The 15,376-nt window shown below is 38.3% G+C and overlaps 1 protein-coding gene across 1 annotated transcript in view; it reads left to right on the top strand.

Annotated features, from left to right (window-relative positions):
• The first annotated feature begins 4,414 nt into the window (after window positions 1-4,414).
• DNAAF4 (dynein axonemal assembly factor 4) overlaps window positions 4,415-15,376 on the top strand; it is a 51,260-nt gene continuing 40,298 nt past the window's right edge. The window contains exons 1-2 of the mRNA XM_044662374.1: window positions 4,415-4,540; window positions 5,324-5,471. Of these exons, the coding sequence (XP_044518309.1) occupies window positions 4,415-4,540; window positions 5,324-5,471 (274 nt within the window). The remainder of the gene's footprint in view (window positions 4,541-5,323; window positions 5,472-15,376) is intronic.

Here is a 15,376-nt window from a genome sequence, read left to right as displayed (position 1 = left end):
ACAATCTGGTTCCAATCTTCTTTTCCAGTTTTGTTTTACTCTCTTTATACACTCTTTAATCTTAACCAAACTGGTCTAGTAGGTATTCCTTGATATCATCTTGCCATCTTCCCTGTCTAAGAATGCAAGTCATCCTTCATGCCTGGAATGCATTGTTATCACCTACTCTTGTTAACAAATCTTTTGCTTCCTTTAGGAGTCAGTTCAGGTACCACTTCCATTTAGCTTTCCCAGAATAATTGTCAAGATAACATTTGTTTTTATTTTTCAAAGTTCGTTTTAATAGTGAAATATTTATTAACAAATATTGTATTAAATGTATTAAAAAATACATTGGGAAATTGTGAGCCTTTTTGAACTGGAATAAGAGTGGAAACACTTTGAGAAAAGCTGGAGTTTACTGTAGAGATTCCCCAAGCCTGCTTTTTTTTTTTAGTCTTCCAGGGATTCACTGTAGGTGAGGATAGTATAGTTAAGAAACACTGTCTCATAAAGAGTGCTGAATTTGGAGTCAAGAGACTGGGTACAAATCCTGGTTCTCCAGTTTGCAATCTACATAATCTTAAACAAGTCAAGTATTTTGGGCCTCAATTTCCTAATCTATGAAATGAGGCGATTTAAGTAGGTCATCTTTTAAGGTCTACTCTGGAATTATAATTTTATCGAGCTCCCAAGTGTTCTTTCCTCCTTCAATGCTTTTCTCTAGTACTTTGTCAGGCTGTCTCTGCCTAATTTTACTCTATTTTGAAGCAAGTATACTTTGTATTTAGTCTAAGCACCTAGTGAGTGGAAGGTGTGTGTTCCCTATGAAGGTTATATATGTCTACATTGGATATGTAAGTATATAGATAAGTAGTTGAGAAGAATATTATATTTATATTTATTTATATATTATATTACATATAATATATAGATATATTATATCTGTAAATAGATATATTTGTAATTTTGCCCATCTCTCTCTAAAGGTGATTGCAATTATTGCCTTAGGGGGTTCAGGAAAAGGGTCCATAAATGTGGCTACCTTGTTCTACTTTGAAAGAAGGTTTACCAGAATAGAATTACATCTTATATTGTCAGGCTAAATATTGCTCTTGGAGAGACTTGAGAACAAAAATGTTAAGAGCAAAAAGCCTCCAGCTTCTTGGCTCCTATCTCTCAAGGGGACAAAAGTACCAAGCATGGTTTCTTCTTGCCAAGTACTGATTATACAAGTGACCATCATAATTAATAAATAGCAAATAAATCCATTTATATAAGCAAAAACCAAAGAAAAAATAGAAGCCTATATAGATTTGATTATACTAGAAAATAAGAGTAAATGAGCTCTTCCTCTGGGAGAGAGATATCTCAGCTTAACTAAGAGAGAGGCCCTTATCTCATCCAATGGAATTTCCCCCAAATCTCTAGGAATGAAAGCTAGAAATCAGGAACATATGAGAAGTTACCTTCCCCTTATATTTTTTTCTTTGCTTTGTTGTTGTTCCAGATACTCTCAAAGAAGAACAAAGAAAGATTTGCTACAAAACAGTAGTAACCCAAAGCTCGTATCAACTCTATTTCCCATGAAGTTAGGCATTCAGGGTCACTGTCGGCATTCTTTTATCAATTAGCAGAATTTCATGCAAAATTTTCCAGGTTTGGCTGTAAATTCTGGTTACAAGGAAAAGAACTGTGTCATCATTTCTTTATTGCTACTATTCTCCTAGCAATGTCTTCTATGCAGATGTTTATAAATGAAAACCTATTAAATTTAAACCTATTAAAACATAGGTTGTCATGGTCACAGAATTTATTACCTAGAGCAGTGACAGCGAACCTTTTTGAGACCTTAGAGACTGAGTCCCCAAACTACAACCCTCACTCCGCATGTAAGCCCCCCACCAGATGGGGGAAGGAGGAAGCACTCCCATTGGGCTGCTGGGCAGGGGGGTGGATGATGTGAAGGAGCAGTCCCCTCTAGCATGTACTGGCAGGGACCCAGAGCAAGAGTCCATAACCTTTTGTGTTATGTATCCCTTTGGCAGTCTGGTGAAGGTCATGTACCTTCTCAGAATGTTTGTTGCCCACATTCATACTGGAAGGAAATGCTGGATTTCAATTAGATAATAGTGAAAACAGAGATGTGATTTTTTTCTAGTCCAAGTTCACAGATTCCCTGAGCTCAACAGGGACCCCTTGGTAGTCTATTACTATGATTTTAATCAATGCCTTGGTAGAACTTCTCAGACTCTGGGCTCTTGCTAGCATGGGCCTAAAGAAACCTAGTCCCTAATATGTTACCATGAAGAAATGAAGCAGGACTTTTGTCTAAAAGGATATAGAAAACATATTCTTAAAATAAGGCAACACTTGTCTTGTAATAGGCAGATGACCACTTCCTATGGTACACATAGGATAAAGAAAATAGAGGGAGGCAACTGGGTAACTCAGTGAATTTAGAGCTAGTCCTAGAGATGGGAGTTCTTGGGTTCAAATCTGATTTCAGATTCTTTCTAGCTGTGTGACTCTGGGTAAATCATTTAACCCCCATTGCCTAGCTTTTATTACTCTTCTGTCTTGGAACTAATACACAGTAATTTTTCCATTGTTACATGGTTCATGTTCTTTTTCCTCCCCTCCTGTAGCCAACAAGCAGTTCCACCTGGTTTTACATGTGTCATTGATCAAGACCTATTTCCATATTATTACTACTTGCACTAGGGTGATCATTTAGAGTCTACATCCCCAATCATATCCCCATTGACCCATGTGATTGAGCAGTTGTTTTTCTTCTGTGTTTCTATTCCCACAGCTCTTTCTCTGGATGTGGATAGTGTTTTCTCATAGGTCCCTCAGAATTCTCTTGCATTATTGCATTGCTGCTAGTAGAGAAGCCCATTACTTTTGATTGTGCCACAGTGTATCAGTCTCTGTGTACAATGTTCTCCTGGGTCTGCTCCTTTCACTCTGCATCAATTCTTGGAGGTTGTTGCAGTTCACATAGAATTCCTCCAGTTCATTATTTCTTTTAGTACAATAGTATTCCATCACCAACAGATACTACAATTTATTCAGCCATTCTCCAATCAAAGGGCATCCCCTCATTTTCCAATTTTTTGCTACCACAAAGAGCCCGGCTATAAATATTCTGGTATAAGCCTTTTTCCTTATTATCTCTTTGGGGTATAAACCCAGCAGCCAATACACAGTATTGATTCTATGACACAAAGTAAGGGTTTAAAAAAAAAGACCTAGAAGTCCTGGAATTTCAGTGGAAGATTTATGGAAAGCCATGGAATTGCCCAGGATTAATGAGTTAGGACTGCCACCTGCAATGTCAGATACCACAATGAGATCATGGATACAAAAAACAGCCATCTTTGACATGGTGCTTCAACGTTTGGGAAGTATTTTTACAAGGATTATCTTATCTTATCCTCACAACAACTCTGGAAGATGGAATCCCCATTTTACAGAAAGGTAAAGGGGCAGAAATTAAGAAATTTCCCCAGGGCCATGCAGCTAGAAAATATATGAGGTTGGATTTGAACCCAAGTCTTCTGGGTAGCAGTCTACTGCTCTATCCATTGCTCATCTACTTAAGTACTTTAATACATTAAGCGTAAAACCTTTCATTGTTACATTTTCCAGGCTTGAAACTTTAGAAAAACTTGTGACTCCTCAGAATCCTACAATTTACCCCGAAGAGGGATCTTAACCTTTTACGTTTTACATTGAAGCTTAGAGAATTTATTAAAGATTTTCCTCAAAATGCTGGTCAACAGATCCTTTCGACCTGTCCATTGCAGGATTTCCGTGCCTGGAGTATATACTAATTGCGAGAACAAGGAGCTGGCAGTCAAGCGGACACTCGCTTTTCTTTCTGTCTCAGGTGTGGTGGGTTCTTCCCTCCCCCTCTCCCAGCTTCCACGTGTAATAACTGGCCCTTGACTGGAGCAAGAGCCCTCGCGCCAGCGCCAGCGCTGCATTGCCTGAAGGCGTGCAGGTTACCACACATGTTTACCAACTACGAGGCTCGACCTCCCCTTTCCCCCATCGGAGAATCACAACTGATTAATCCCAATGCTCCTACCCTGCGGCAGTGCGCGGTGCCAACGGCTACTGATTAAAAAAAAAAAAAAAATCATTCTGATCTCCGTGCTTCACGTCGCGCTCACGCGAAGTAGGTCAGACCGAGAAAGGACGTGAGGTCTCAGCGTGCGTCGAGGGAGGAAGGAGACGTGGGGAAAAGTGACTCTTACTCGTGGCACGTTAGCCTCGCGAGCCAGGGCTTCTCCCTTCCCCCAGAAAGACCTACCCAGTCGGACTTGCTCCGGAAGAGCTTTGGGAGAGGTCGGGCTTCCCTAGCAACCCAGGGTGCGCGTCTAACAACGCTTTGCCGGTACTGTTCCCTGGATGAACGCGGTTAAAGATGCCGCCCCTGCAAATCCGGGACTACAGCTGGCAGCAGACTGAATCTACAGTGTACCTCTCTTTGCCCCTCCGAGGCGTCCGGCCCAGGAACTCCGACATCTTCTGCACAGAAAATTACTTGAAGGTGGGCTCCATGCCTAATAGTGGTGTCTTCCTTGACTCTTGGTGATGTTACCTGTGATTGGACGGACGCTGGCGGGAAGCCATAGCCACACTTGTGCAATATGGGGATTCAATTCTCTTTAGTTGATTTTGAAAAATCTTTTTGATATTTAGATGAACCTAAGTGCAGATGAAGCCATCTAGCTAAATAGCATCAGATTCACGACTGAAAGAGCTTCAAAGAGAAGTAGGAATAAGCAAAACATGCCCAAAGGTCAAAGATCTAGAGCTGAAAGGAATTCTCAGAGCCTTCTAATCCAACTTTCTAATTTTACAGACGAGGAAACTGAAGCCCAAAGAGGTTAAATGACTTGCCCAAGGTCACACAGGGAATGAACTAGAATTCAGCTCCTTGACCCTAACTCCTGTGCTTGGCCCTGTTTTCAAATATAGTCTCAGACACTTACTAGCTATGTGACCCAGGTAAGATACTTAACTCCTATCCAAAATCATTTCCTCATCTGCAAAATGGGAATAATAATAGTATCTACCTGATAGGATTGTTGTGAGAATCGAATAAGGTAATATTTGTAATAAATGGGTACCATGGTGCCTGGCATATAGTAGGTGCTATATAAGTGCTTGTCCCTTCCCTCTCCTGTGCCATTAATCTTATACAGCCTGCAATAATTTAAAGTCTTTTATCACAGTCATTATTTTTGCTATTCTTGGTGTTTATTTCTTTTAATAACTGGTTTTAAACCACAAATTTGCATTTATTTGTCTTTTTTCCCCTTTTGGATAGGTCAGCTATCCTCCATTTTTATTTGAAGCATTTCTCTATGCTCCCATAGATGATATTAACAGCAAAGCCAAAATTGGAAATGATGCCATTGTCTTCACTCTGTATAAAAAAGAAATCAGAATGTGGGAGGCCCTTTCTTTGGCAAGTGGTAAGTCATTGGTTAAGAAGTGGACCCTTCTTTAACTCTTTTCCTGTTCCATTTTACTTCCTCTGTTGTTCTTGGAAATAACCACAGTACTTCCAGAGGAGATAAGTTTATGATCCTAGTCTCTGCTTAAGGCATAAATCAGGCAATACTTCAGATGCCACCTTCCTTGGCTTCCTACAAATCTCAGCTAAAGTTCTGCCCTCAGAAAGCCTTTCTTCCTAGACTACCCCCAACTTATATATGTAATATATGTGTATGAAATATGTATAATATAGATTTTTTTGTGCATAGTCATTGGTATTCCCCTATTGTGAGCTGTTTGAGAACAAGGACTATTTTTTTTCCTTTCTTTGTATCATCAGCCCTTAGTACAGAGCCTGCCACATAGTAGGTGCTTAATAAATATTTGCTGATTGACTGACAGATGTCAGACAAATGTCCCCTTTTGGAGATGGATTATATTGTTCTCTATAAGTAGAAGAATCGTGAATTTTTTGAAAGAAATAAGGCCATTCCAAGTTATTCCTTTTGTGTCATTTTAAGATTGGAGTAAAGGGAACCTAACGCTAGTAGACCAGTAGCATTCCTCTCTTTCTTAGACTCCTTCTCCTCTGATCTCAAACTATTTAGCTTCTCAATGTGTTAATCTTATATTAAATTTTCCTACGCTACCTGACATAGACTTCAAGATCAACTAAATCAGTTAATCTGGGGTATTCAGATTTGGATAAATCCCTGCTCTCCTCTGTACTATATTTGCATCCCTCAGAGGAATCTATTTTTAAGTCTCTAAAGGATGTAATTAAATTTCCTTGGAGCTGAATTTTTCACCAAGATTTGGTATCTGATTCAACAGAAAGAGGTCAGTCATCAGTTCATCTGATATATTCAAGGATATAATATCAAATTTATTGCCAACATATTTCCCTGAAAAACTACTCTCTGTCCACTGAATTCTTAACCTTAGAAGTAGAGTTATATCAGAGGACTGAGGTCTTCCCACAACAGATTTCCTTATCTGATAAATGGATATACCTACCTGTTGGTATAGAATTCCCTTTTGGACCACCTTCTATACTTTGCTTTTACATCAGGTGTTTTTCCTAAGTGTAAGGAGAGATCCTTCTTCACCTTCTCCAACCAAAAAAAAAAAAAAAAAAAAGAAAGAAACTTCCTAGGCAGCATTTCTTTTTTTCATTTCACTTTTGACCTCTTGGTGACTCTCTACAGATTTGGTTCCAACAGAATCAATTTAAAAAAGAAATATGGCAAAAAAAAAAAAAACTCCTTGATGTTCCTGATTATGGCATCAGATATTTAATGTTCATGCTTAGGCCAAGACTTCAAGAGTTTATTTTAGAATCAAGTCAGCCAATACCTTTGTATAGGTAGAGAGAGAGCACTCACATCTTCCCCCATTTTATTTTACACCTTCCCATTTTTGTTTTATCAAACTCATACTTTTTAAAAAATTATTCTGGAAGGGATTCAGAGGTTCATTTGGGGGAGGAGAGGCAAGACCTTTAAAAATAGTACTTATGGAGGTGGAAGAATATCACAGTGAAGGATAAAGAGAGTTTAATAAATTTAAAAAATATTTTTGAACAAAGGGATGAAGTAATCACTGTACTCAAAAGTAGCTAGGATTAGAAAACTATTTGTAATTAGTATAGCTAAGAACAATAGTGCTCTGAATGAATAATGTAAAGTGTTTAAAGGTCTTCCTGGTTCAACACAATGCAAAGAAAAACCATGTTTGCCTTGGCATCAGCATTAGGTTCTTAATGATGATACTCCATACAACTGGTTTTTATTATGTTCATTATGTTGGGAGAAAGAATTGTACAGTTGTGGTTTCAATACGATCTTTTTATTTGGAAATAAAATGTTAAAATATGGGATTATAAACACAAATAGACAAATTATGGTTTTTAATCATTCTCATTTGGCATAAGTCAACAATGTGATATGACAGCTAAGAAAACTAATTAAATCTTAGGCATCATTAAGAGAAATAGTGTCATCCAAAACTCATTCCATATCCCCCACTACCTGTTTCCTTATTCCTCTCCCCCTCAGCCCACCTATTCCAAAGTTCCAACCAAACACTTTTTCACTGTGGCCTTTAGAATGCCTGCTACATAGGCAACAAATTTGCTTTTATCTTAATTTTTTTCCCTTTCCTACTCTTTATCCTTTCATTTGCCAAGATAGGGAAGCAGGAATTGTTCTTAACTCCCTTTTGCCGTTTTCAAATTTTTCCCATATCACCTCCCACTACCTTTCACTCAGAAACCTCTTCTTCTTTAAGATCCATACAATCTACATCTTCTACCTCATGAAAATCCCAGTAATTGTAGATCTCCAAGACACTCCTCTTCCTTCCTCAGTGAGGTTATGCCTCAGTCTTTTTCTTTCTCCAACTCCTGCCCTTTTACTGGAGGAATTAAAAAATACATGTTGGTATTTAAACACCCTCGCCATTCATTTTCTCAACTTGCTCATTTCCCATAACCCACTCCTTTGCTCCATTTCAGCCACACACACAAAACTATACCCTTGATGTTGCCATCATCCACAATTCAATTTCAAGAAATATGAAATCCCTTTATCAAAGCATAATCTTTTGGATTTCCTCTTTTCCCACTGCCTTCCCATAACAAACCCTACTCTTTGTCTACATTATTACTTCCAAGTCCTCAACCCTTAAGTTATGTCCCAGGCCATCACTCCCACACAAGCCATCTTTCCTCCATTCCCCATCTTGATACCTTGCTGAACCAGTTCAATTCTATATTATCTTCCCCCCCACATTTTTTTTAACCTGTACCTTCTGTTCAGCATCAATTCTAAGATAGGAGAATGACAAGCCCTGAGTAATTGGGGTTAAGTGACTTGCCCAGAGTCACATAGCTTTGAAATGTCTGAATCCAGATTTGAATGCAAGTCCTCCTGATTCCTGGCCTGGCATTCTATCCACTGTACTACTTAGCTGCCCCAGCCCTTTTAAGTCCCTAGTCCCCTTATTGTATTGCCAGTTGCATTCTGCTAGAAAAAGGAAGAAGTTTACCAAGTTTACTCAAATAATGACAAAAAATATCTCAAAATGAATTTTGGAGCAACAGAACCAACAAAAGTCAGGGTGCAATCGTTTTCCAGCCCAAGTCAGCAGTGGGGAATCCATTCCACTGGGTTAGCAGGGGCGTATCTTAGAAGCTCTGGAGGAATCTAGAGAGATCTGGGCAGATTTGGGTGGACCAGCTTTTAGGGAGGAGAGAGAAATCCAGCTCAATTGAGAGTAGCTCAATCCGGGCAAAACAAGTGCAGGCCTCCCCACGGGGGGGCTAGCCAGACCCCCAGGACCAGTGTACATTGCAGAACCAAGCTAAAGAAGCTTGGGACAGCAAGTTTGGAATCCTCCATCCCAGGAACAGAGCTGAACTTTTAACATATAGGCAATCATGAGCTGGAAAAAGAAAAAATCTGACCTTAATAAGGTGCTTTAGTGGCAAGGAAGATCAAAACCCCAAACTTCCCTATTCCTGTTCAGGACATTACCATCTTCCCAGTCCCCTAAGAAAAACACAGGGGTCCTCCTTTATTCCCCACTCCCCCATCCAATCTGTCATCAAAGCCTGTCAATTTCACCTTTGCAACATTGCTCAAATTTGCCCCACTTTTTTCCTCTAATAGTGCTACTACCCTGATTTAGTGTTTCATGTCCTCATCCAAGCCTGCTGGTTGGTCTGCCTATCACAAAGTACCTGGGTACTCTAGTCCACCCTCCATTTAGCCACTAAAGTGATTTTCCTAACATGCAGGTTCTTCCATGCCCCTCCTTACTCAATAAACTCTAGTGGCTCCCTATAACTTTAGAATCAAATAAAATTCAGAACCAAAACCTCTGTTTGGCATTCAAAGTCCCATATAACCTGCCCCTCCCCTCACCAGCCACCTTTCCAGTCTTCTTATACCTTAAATTTTCCCTTTTCATGTACTCTTCAATCCAGTGGCACTTGTTCAATTTAGTTTTACAGGACAGAACTAGAAACAATGCATGGAAGTTGGAAAGAAACAAATTTAGGCTTCATATAAGGAAAAACTTCCAAACATTTAGTATTATGGAAGGGTGAAATGGTCTGACTTAGTGAGGTAGTCAATTCCCCTTCCTGACAAGAGGTCTTCTAGCAAATGCTACATGATCACTTACTCTAGCGCCCCAGGCTCAAAATATAGGAGTCATTCTCAACTCTACTTTTTTGTATTCCCCTATATCTAATTAGTTGCCAAAGCTTGTTGAATGTATTTCCTCACTGTCTCTTCCATTTATCCCCTTTTCTGTATTCAAACCACAAATATTCTAGTCCAGGCCTTCATCTCATGTCAACTGGACTCTTGTAATAGCCTTCTAATTGGTATTCATTCAGCTGACAATCCTTTAAGTTACTCCCCTTCTCAAGCTTCAAGGGTTCCCCAGTTGTCTTTAGAATACAGTACAAATATATAGCTTTATTTGATATTTAAAGTCTTTCCCAACCTGATACTAGCTTATGTATACACATAACTCTCCTCACAACGTTATCTAACCAAATTGGCCTGCTTGCTATTGCCTTATACATGACACTCCTCCCACCTCTAGGCAAATGCTCAGGCTCCAGGTTTTGCCTAGAATGTCTCTCTCTTTTGGCTTCCTTCAAGCTCAAGTGTTTCCTTCTTTTGACCTCTTTCCTAATTTCCTCAGCCATTAGTGCCAATTTCCCCCACCTACCCCACCCAAATCATTGTATATTTTGTATATGTCTTATGTTTGCTTATCCATTACCATATATTTCTACCTCCCCTGTATCCTTGTGCCTCAGTAGAAACTAAATTCCTTGAGGTTAGTGACTGTCTCACTTTTGTATTTCTTTTCCCAACATCAATCTGATTACATACTATTTTTTGTTTTGGTTTTTTAATTATTTAATTAATTAGTTTAGAATATTTTTTCATGATTACATGATTCATGTTTTTCCCCCTCTCCCCTTCCCTTTCTCCTCTCAGAGCCATTGAGCAATTCCACTGGGTTTTACATGTATCATATTTTTTAAACACTTACTGACTACATAGTAGACATTGTAAAATTGATTTGACTCCTCTCATATTATAAATGGGAGGAGATCTGTGATTTTTTCTTTATGGTGATGCTATTTTATCTAGCTTTTTTCCTATTAAGTAATTTAACCCTCAAAGTTGCTTCTAGTATGATTACTCTGTCCATATCTCCCCCACAAAGACTTTTTGCTATTTCTCATTTCCATGTGGTTCTAACTGCAGTATAGGCTACAACCTGGTATAGGCAAACAGATTTCCTTTTTCTAAAAAGCAATTAAGAAAGAATAGAGTCCAGAAAACTTTATATATAGACTTCAAAGTATTTGGAAGCAAGCCTTGGATTCTGGTGAAAATAAAATCTTGATTTATAGTTTAAGACTGTTGAGCACTTTGTGAAACCTCAGGTGGTCCAATGCCATTCAAAAATTCTGATCATCTTTAGAATGGAAAGTAAAAACAAATCAGAAAACATTATCCTAATTTTGTACAAGTTTCATGTTAGCACTTGTAGTATCAAGTGTGTAACTCTGGTTGCTGTACCTCAGGAAATACATGGAGAGTCTGTTAATATCAAAGGATAATGAACTTAAAAAAAAAAGGATTTCTTAGTCTAGAAAGATAAAGATTGGCAAGGAATAAGATTGAAGTCCATAGAAACATAAAGATTATGGTTATGAGGAACACTATTTGATTACCAAGTCCTTAAACCCTTAATATAATCCTTGAAGCATAAAAAGCAGAGCAGTGTTAGGGCACCCCAAAAAAGTACTTTTCATAGAGTAGTTAGTGAATTTACAGAGACTGTTTTCACAGAAAGTATTACAGCCTCCCCCCCCCCAAATGGGCTCAATAAGAATTTATTTATTTTCTCTGATTACATATAAAAACAGTTTCCAATATTTCCCTGGCCAAAGATGGTATTTTTTATCATGAGTCCTTTGGGATTGTTTTGGACAATTGTATTCTTGAGAATAGCCAAGCTATTCACAGTTGTTCATTATGTAGTATTCCTATCACTGTGTACAGTGTTTTCCTGATTCTGTTTATTTCACTGTGCCTCAGTTTTTGTAAGTCTTTTCAGGTTTTTCTGAGCTCCTCCTGCTTGTCATATCTTATAGCACAATAGCAATAACTTACTCAGCCATTACCAAATTGATGGGTATCCCCTCACTTTCCAGTTCTTTGCCCCCACAAAAAGAATTGCCAAAAAAATTTCCATAAATGTAGGTCCTTCCCCTTTTTTTGTTTTTTATGTCTTTGGGATACAAACCTATTAGTAGTATTTCTGGATCAAAGGGAAGGAACTGTTTTATAGCTCTTTGGGCATAGTCCAAATTGCTCTTCAGAATGGTTGAATCAATTCACAACTCTCCCAACTTTCACTCATTATATTCTGTAGATTTTTCAATTTTCCCACATCCCCTCCAAATGTTGCCATTTTCCTTTTCTGTCATAATAGCCAATTTGATAGATATGGGGTGGTACCTCAGGGTTGTTTTAATTTATATTTCTCCAATTAATAGTGATTTTAGAGCATTTTTCACATGATTGTAGAGAGCTTTTATTACTTTGAGAACTGACTGTTTATATCCTTGGACCATTTATCAATTGGTGAATGATTTGTATTTTCATGGCTCAGCAGTAGACTTACAGCTTAGGAAACTGGGAAAGGGTCAAGGATCCAGCCAGAAATTTTCCATACCAGCAGTGAACTTGATGTTCTGCCTCTACTTATTCTTGCATGCAAACTGATGTAAATCTCTAGAAGTTATAGTCTGTAGCATTTGAGTCCAAGGGGTTGGCATTTGGTTTTTGTGTTTAAGAAGTGCTGGATGGGAACTTGATCTATCTTATCTGACTATAAGATCAAGCCATCACATGATGGTACCTTTCTAGATCATAAGAAGAAACCTTGCTGCAGATTTGGCATTGAATCTGGCAAGTGCATATTCAACATATGTCAGGCAGAGGTTTCATGAGGGTCACCATAAGATTCTATATGGAACCACACTGGTAAATCATGATAGCCTGAAAAAGGGTGGCACAATGGATAGAGCACTGGGCCTGGAATCATAAGATTCATCTTCCTGAGTTCAAAGATAGCCTAAGACACTTACTAGCTATGTGACCCTGGGCAAGTTGCTTAACCTTTCAATGGTCTATAAAATAAGCTGGAGAAGGAAATAGCAAATCATTCCAGTACTTTTGCCAAGAAACCCTAGATGGGGTTATAGTAGTCAGACACACCTGAAAAGAAGTAAACAATTAAAGGAATGAGCATTTTGATTGTAGGGAGGGAAAATAAAAAATAGTTTTTGAAGTATGGGCCATTAGCCGGAGAGGGCAGGTTTGGATTTAGTGTCAAAGTAGTCAACATGAAGGCTGTTAAGGATTAAATTTTTGGGGTAGGAGTTTGAACAAAGTCAGGGGAGCAGTTTCTTAAACACCAAACACTTAGTTTATTATTACAAAAGTACGGATAGGAAATAGAAAGGAGGAAAGTGAGAGTAATCTTATACTAGCTTATAACAATACCTAAGATCCCAATCCTAACTAAAATTTTCTAAAAAACCCTAAATCAATCTGCCTTTGAAGGCAGTGTCTTCTGCCAGGCCCAGTCTACTCACCTACCCTGTCTATTTAATAATTTACCCACTATCTATCTACCTATCTACCCAAGCTAATCAATAATCTGTAAGGCTGTTAAGGCCTTAAATCCCTTCCTCAGACTTCATCAGTTAGAAAAACTCCCAGTCCCAGAGAGAGAGTGAGAGCCACACATTCCTTTCCCCGGGGGACCCAGAGACAAAAAGCCCCTTTCCACTGCCTGCAATTTACTAAACTCTCAGCCACACCCTTTTAACTGTCGCCAACTGACAGCCTGCACAGCAGGGGGGTTCTTACTCGGAAATCTTTCTGCCCCTTGCCTTAAAAAGGGAGAAATTAAGAAAAACTCTCTTAACAAGGCACTGCAGAAGAATCTTGGAGAAAGGTACTAGAAACATGGATAGTTGTAAACATTGACATATCATGCCAAAATTTTAAAATCTCTTCACAAAAAAACAAAACAAAACAGAACTCTGTGGTAAATAGCAATAGTATTAGCATCCATATTTTAAAGATGAGGAAACTAAGACTCCTTGAAATTACACAATTTTTATCCAGTACCCCTACTTGAAACTAGGTATTTTCCAGTGCTCTTTTTATTATAACATGATGTCTCTCCATACCAGAAAGGAAGGAAGAGATGCAGAAAGGAAAGTAAGAGAATACTTTAAATACATAGACTCCCTACTTCAACATTTTGGCTAGGGCTGACCATGTACTTCATTCATATGCTCATCAATATTTATTATTTTTTTTATTATCATATCATATTCTTCATATGAGAATCCTTCCTTCAACTGTCAGTTCTCCAGTAGTTGTTTTGTTATTAGTCTCTCTCATCCAGGATATAGATGCAGAGTAAATAAAGTCATGATTTAGTTTGACTTTTAATCACCTTTGGGGAAATATCTATTTTTAATTTTTCTCTAACTCTGGCTTAATAAATATAAATTCTATATGCCTAGGTAGCTCAGTACCTCCTGTAACTTTAATTTACATTATCAAATGAAATAATATTGGTAAAGCCCTACGCCAGCATTAGCTGGTATTGTTATTATTACCCTAGAGAGTTATTTGGGACACCAAGATAAGTCATTTGCCTGTGTCATACAATATATGTCAGAAGGAAGACTTAAACTCAGGTCTTCCTAACTCCACTATCCTCTATGCCAGGCTGCCCACTCTTCTGAGAAAATAAGAGATAACTTTAGACTTAGTCAAGTACTATTTATGTGCCTTCTACATGCTAAACACTGTACCAAGTGCTGGAAGAAAGGCAAAAGACAGTCCTTGCTCTCAAGGAGCTTATAAATGGAGGGAGACCATGCAAACCACTATGTACAAATAAGTTTATACACAGAATAAATTGTAGATAGTCAAAATCAAGAGAGCACTGGCATTGGCAGGGGTTACAGAAAGGCTTCTTGCAGAAGGTTTAGCTGTGATTTGAAGAAAGCCAGGGAAACTAGTAAGGTTTGGGAAAGGGGGAAGAGATGAAAGAGAGTCTTAGTTCTCAGTATTTGAATATATCAAGTCATCAACATATTCTGCCCTCCTCTGGAGAACTGAGTGGATTGTTCTTCCACACTAATCTTCCATACTAACCTCTTTTTCTTCTGTATGTAAATCTAGATTTTGTCACATCAAAAACTGGAACCAAGAAGATTGACATATTTAAAGGATTCCTGAGAAAGTGAGTTGGCACTCCACTGACTCTACTGTCTAGTGCCACCAAGGGTGAACTGGAGTCACCATAGTCATAACTTGATATAGCCAAACATTTTTGGAGAGCTAAGTCTCTAAGACAATAGCTGAAGTTTTTCCCTTGGCAGAGCAAGGAGTACTTTGGTAAAATAAAGGAGTATTGGCATTTGATTTTCTTTTCTTTAAAATATTTGTGCTACAGCAAAATAATTATTTTTCCCAAACTTATTGTTATTTATATAGCCAATGGGACTCTGTACATTTGAGTCTCTTTTCACGGCATAAGAAAATAAGATTTTTAAAACATCTCCTTCTAGGTCAGACCAATGGAATAGCATTGTAGTTGAATTTTCTGATGTTTGCTTCTAAAAGTTGACCAGTTGGTCTTCAGGGAAAGATTAGAACTTTATGGGTCCCAAATATATTTAACTGCTATTCACATATCTCCCTGCTGCATTCAGAGAGGCCTAGCACCTCTGGTTTGAGGGCTTTCTAAGCTC

This window comes from Gracilinanus agilis, chromosome 2 (genome assembly GCF_016433145.1).
Source record: "Gracilinanus agilis isolate LMUSP501 chromosome 2, AgileGrace, whole genome shotgun sequence".
Taxonomy (NCBI): Eukaryota; Metazoa; Chordata; class Mammalia; order Didelphimorphia; family Didelphidae; genus Gracilinanus; species Gracilinanus agilis.
This window is presented reverse-complemented; position numbering and strand designations above follow the sequence as displayed.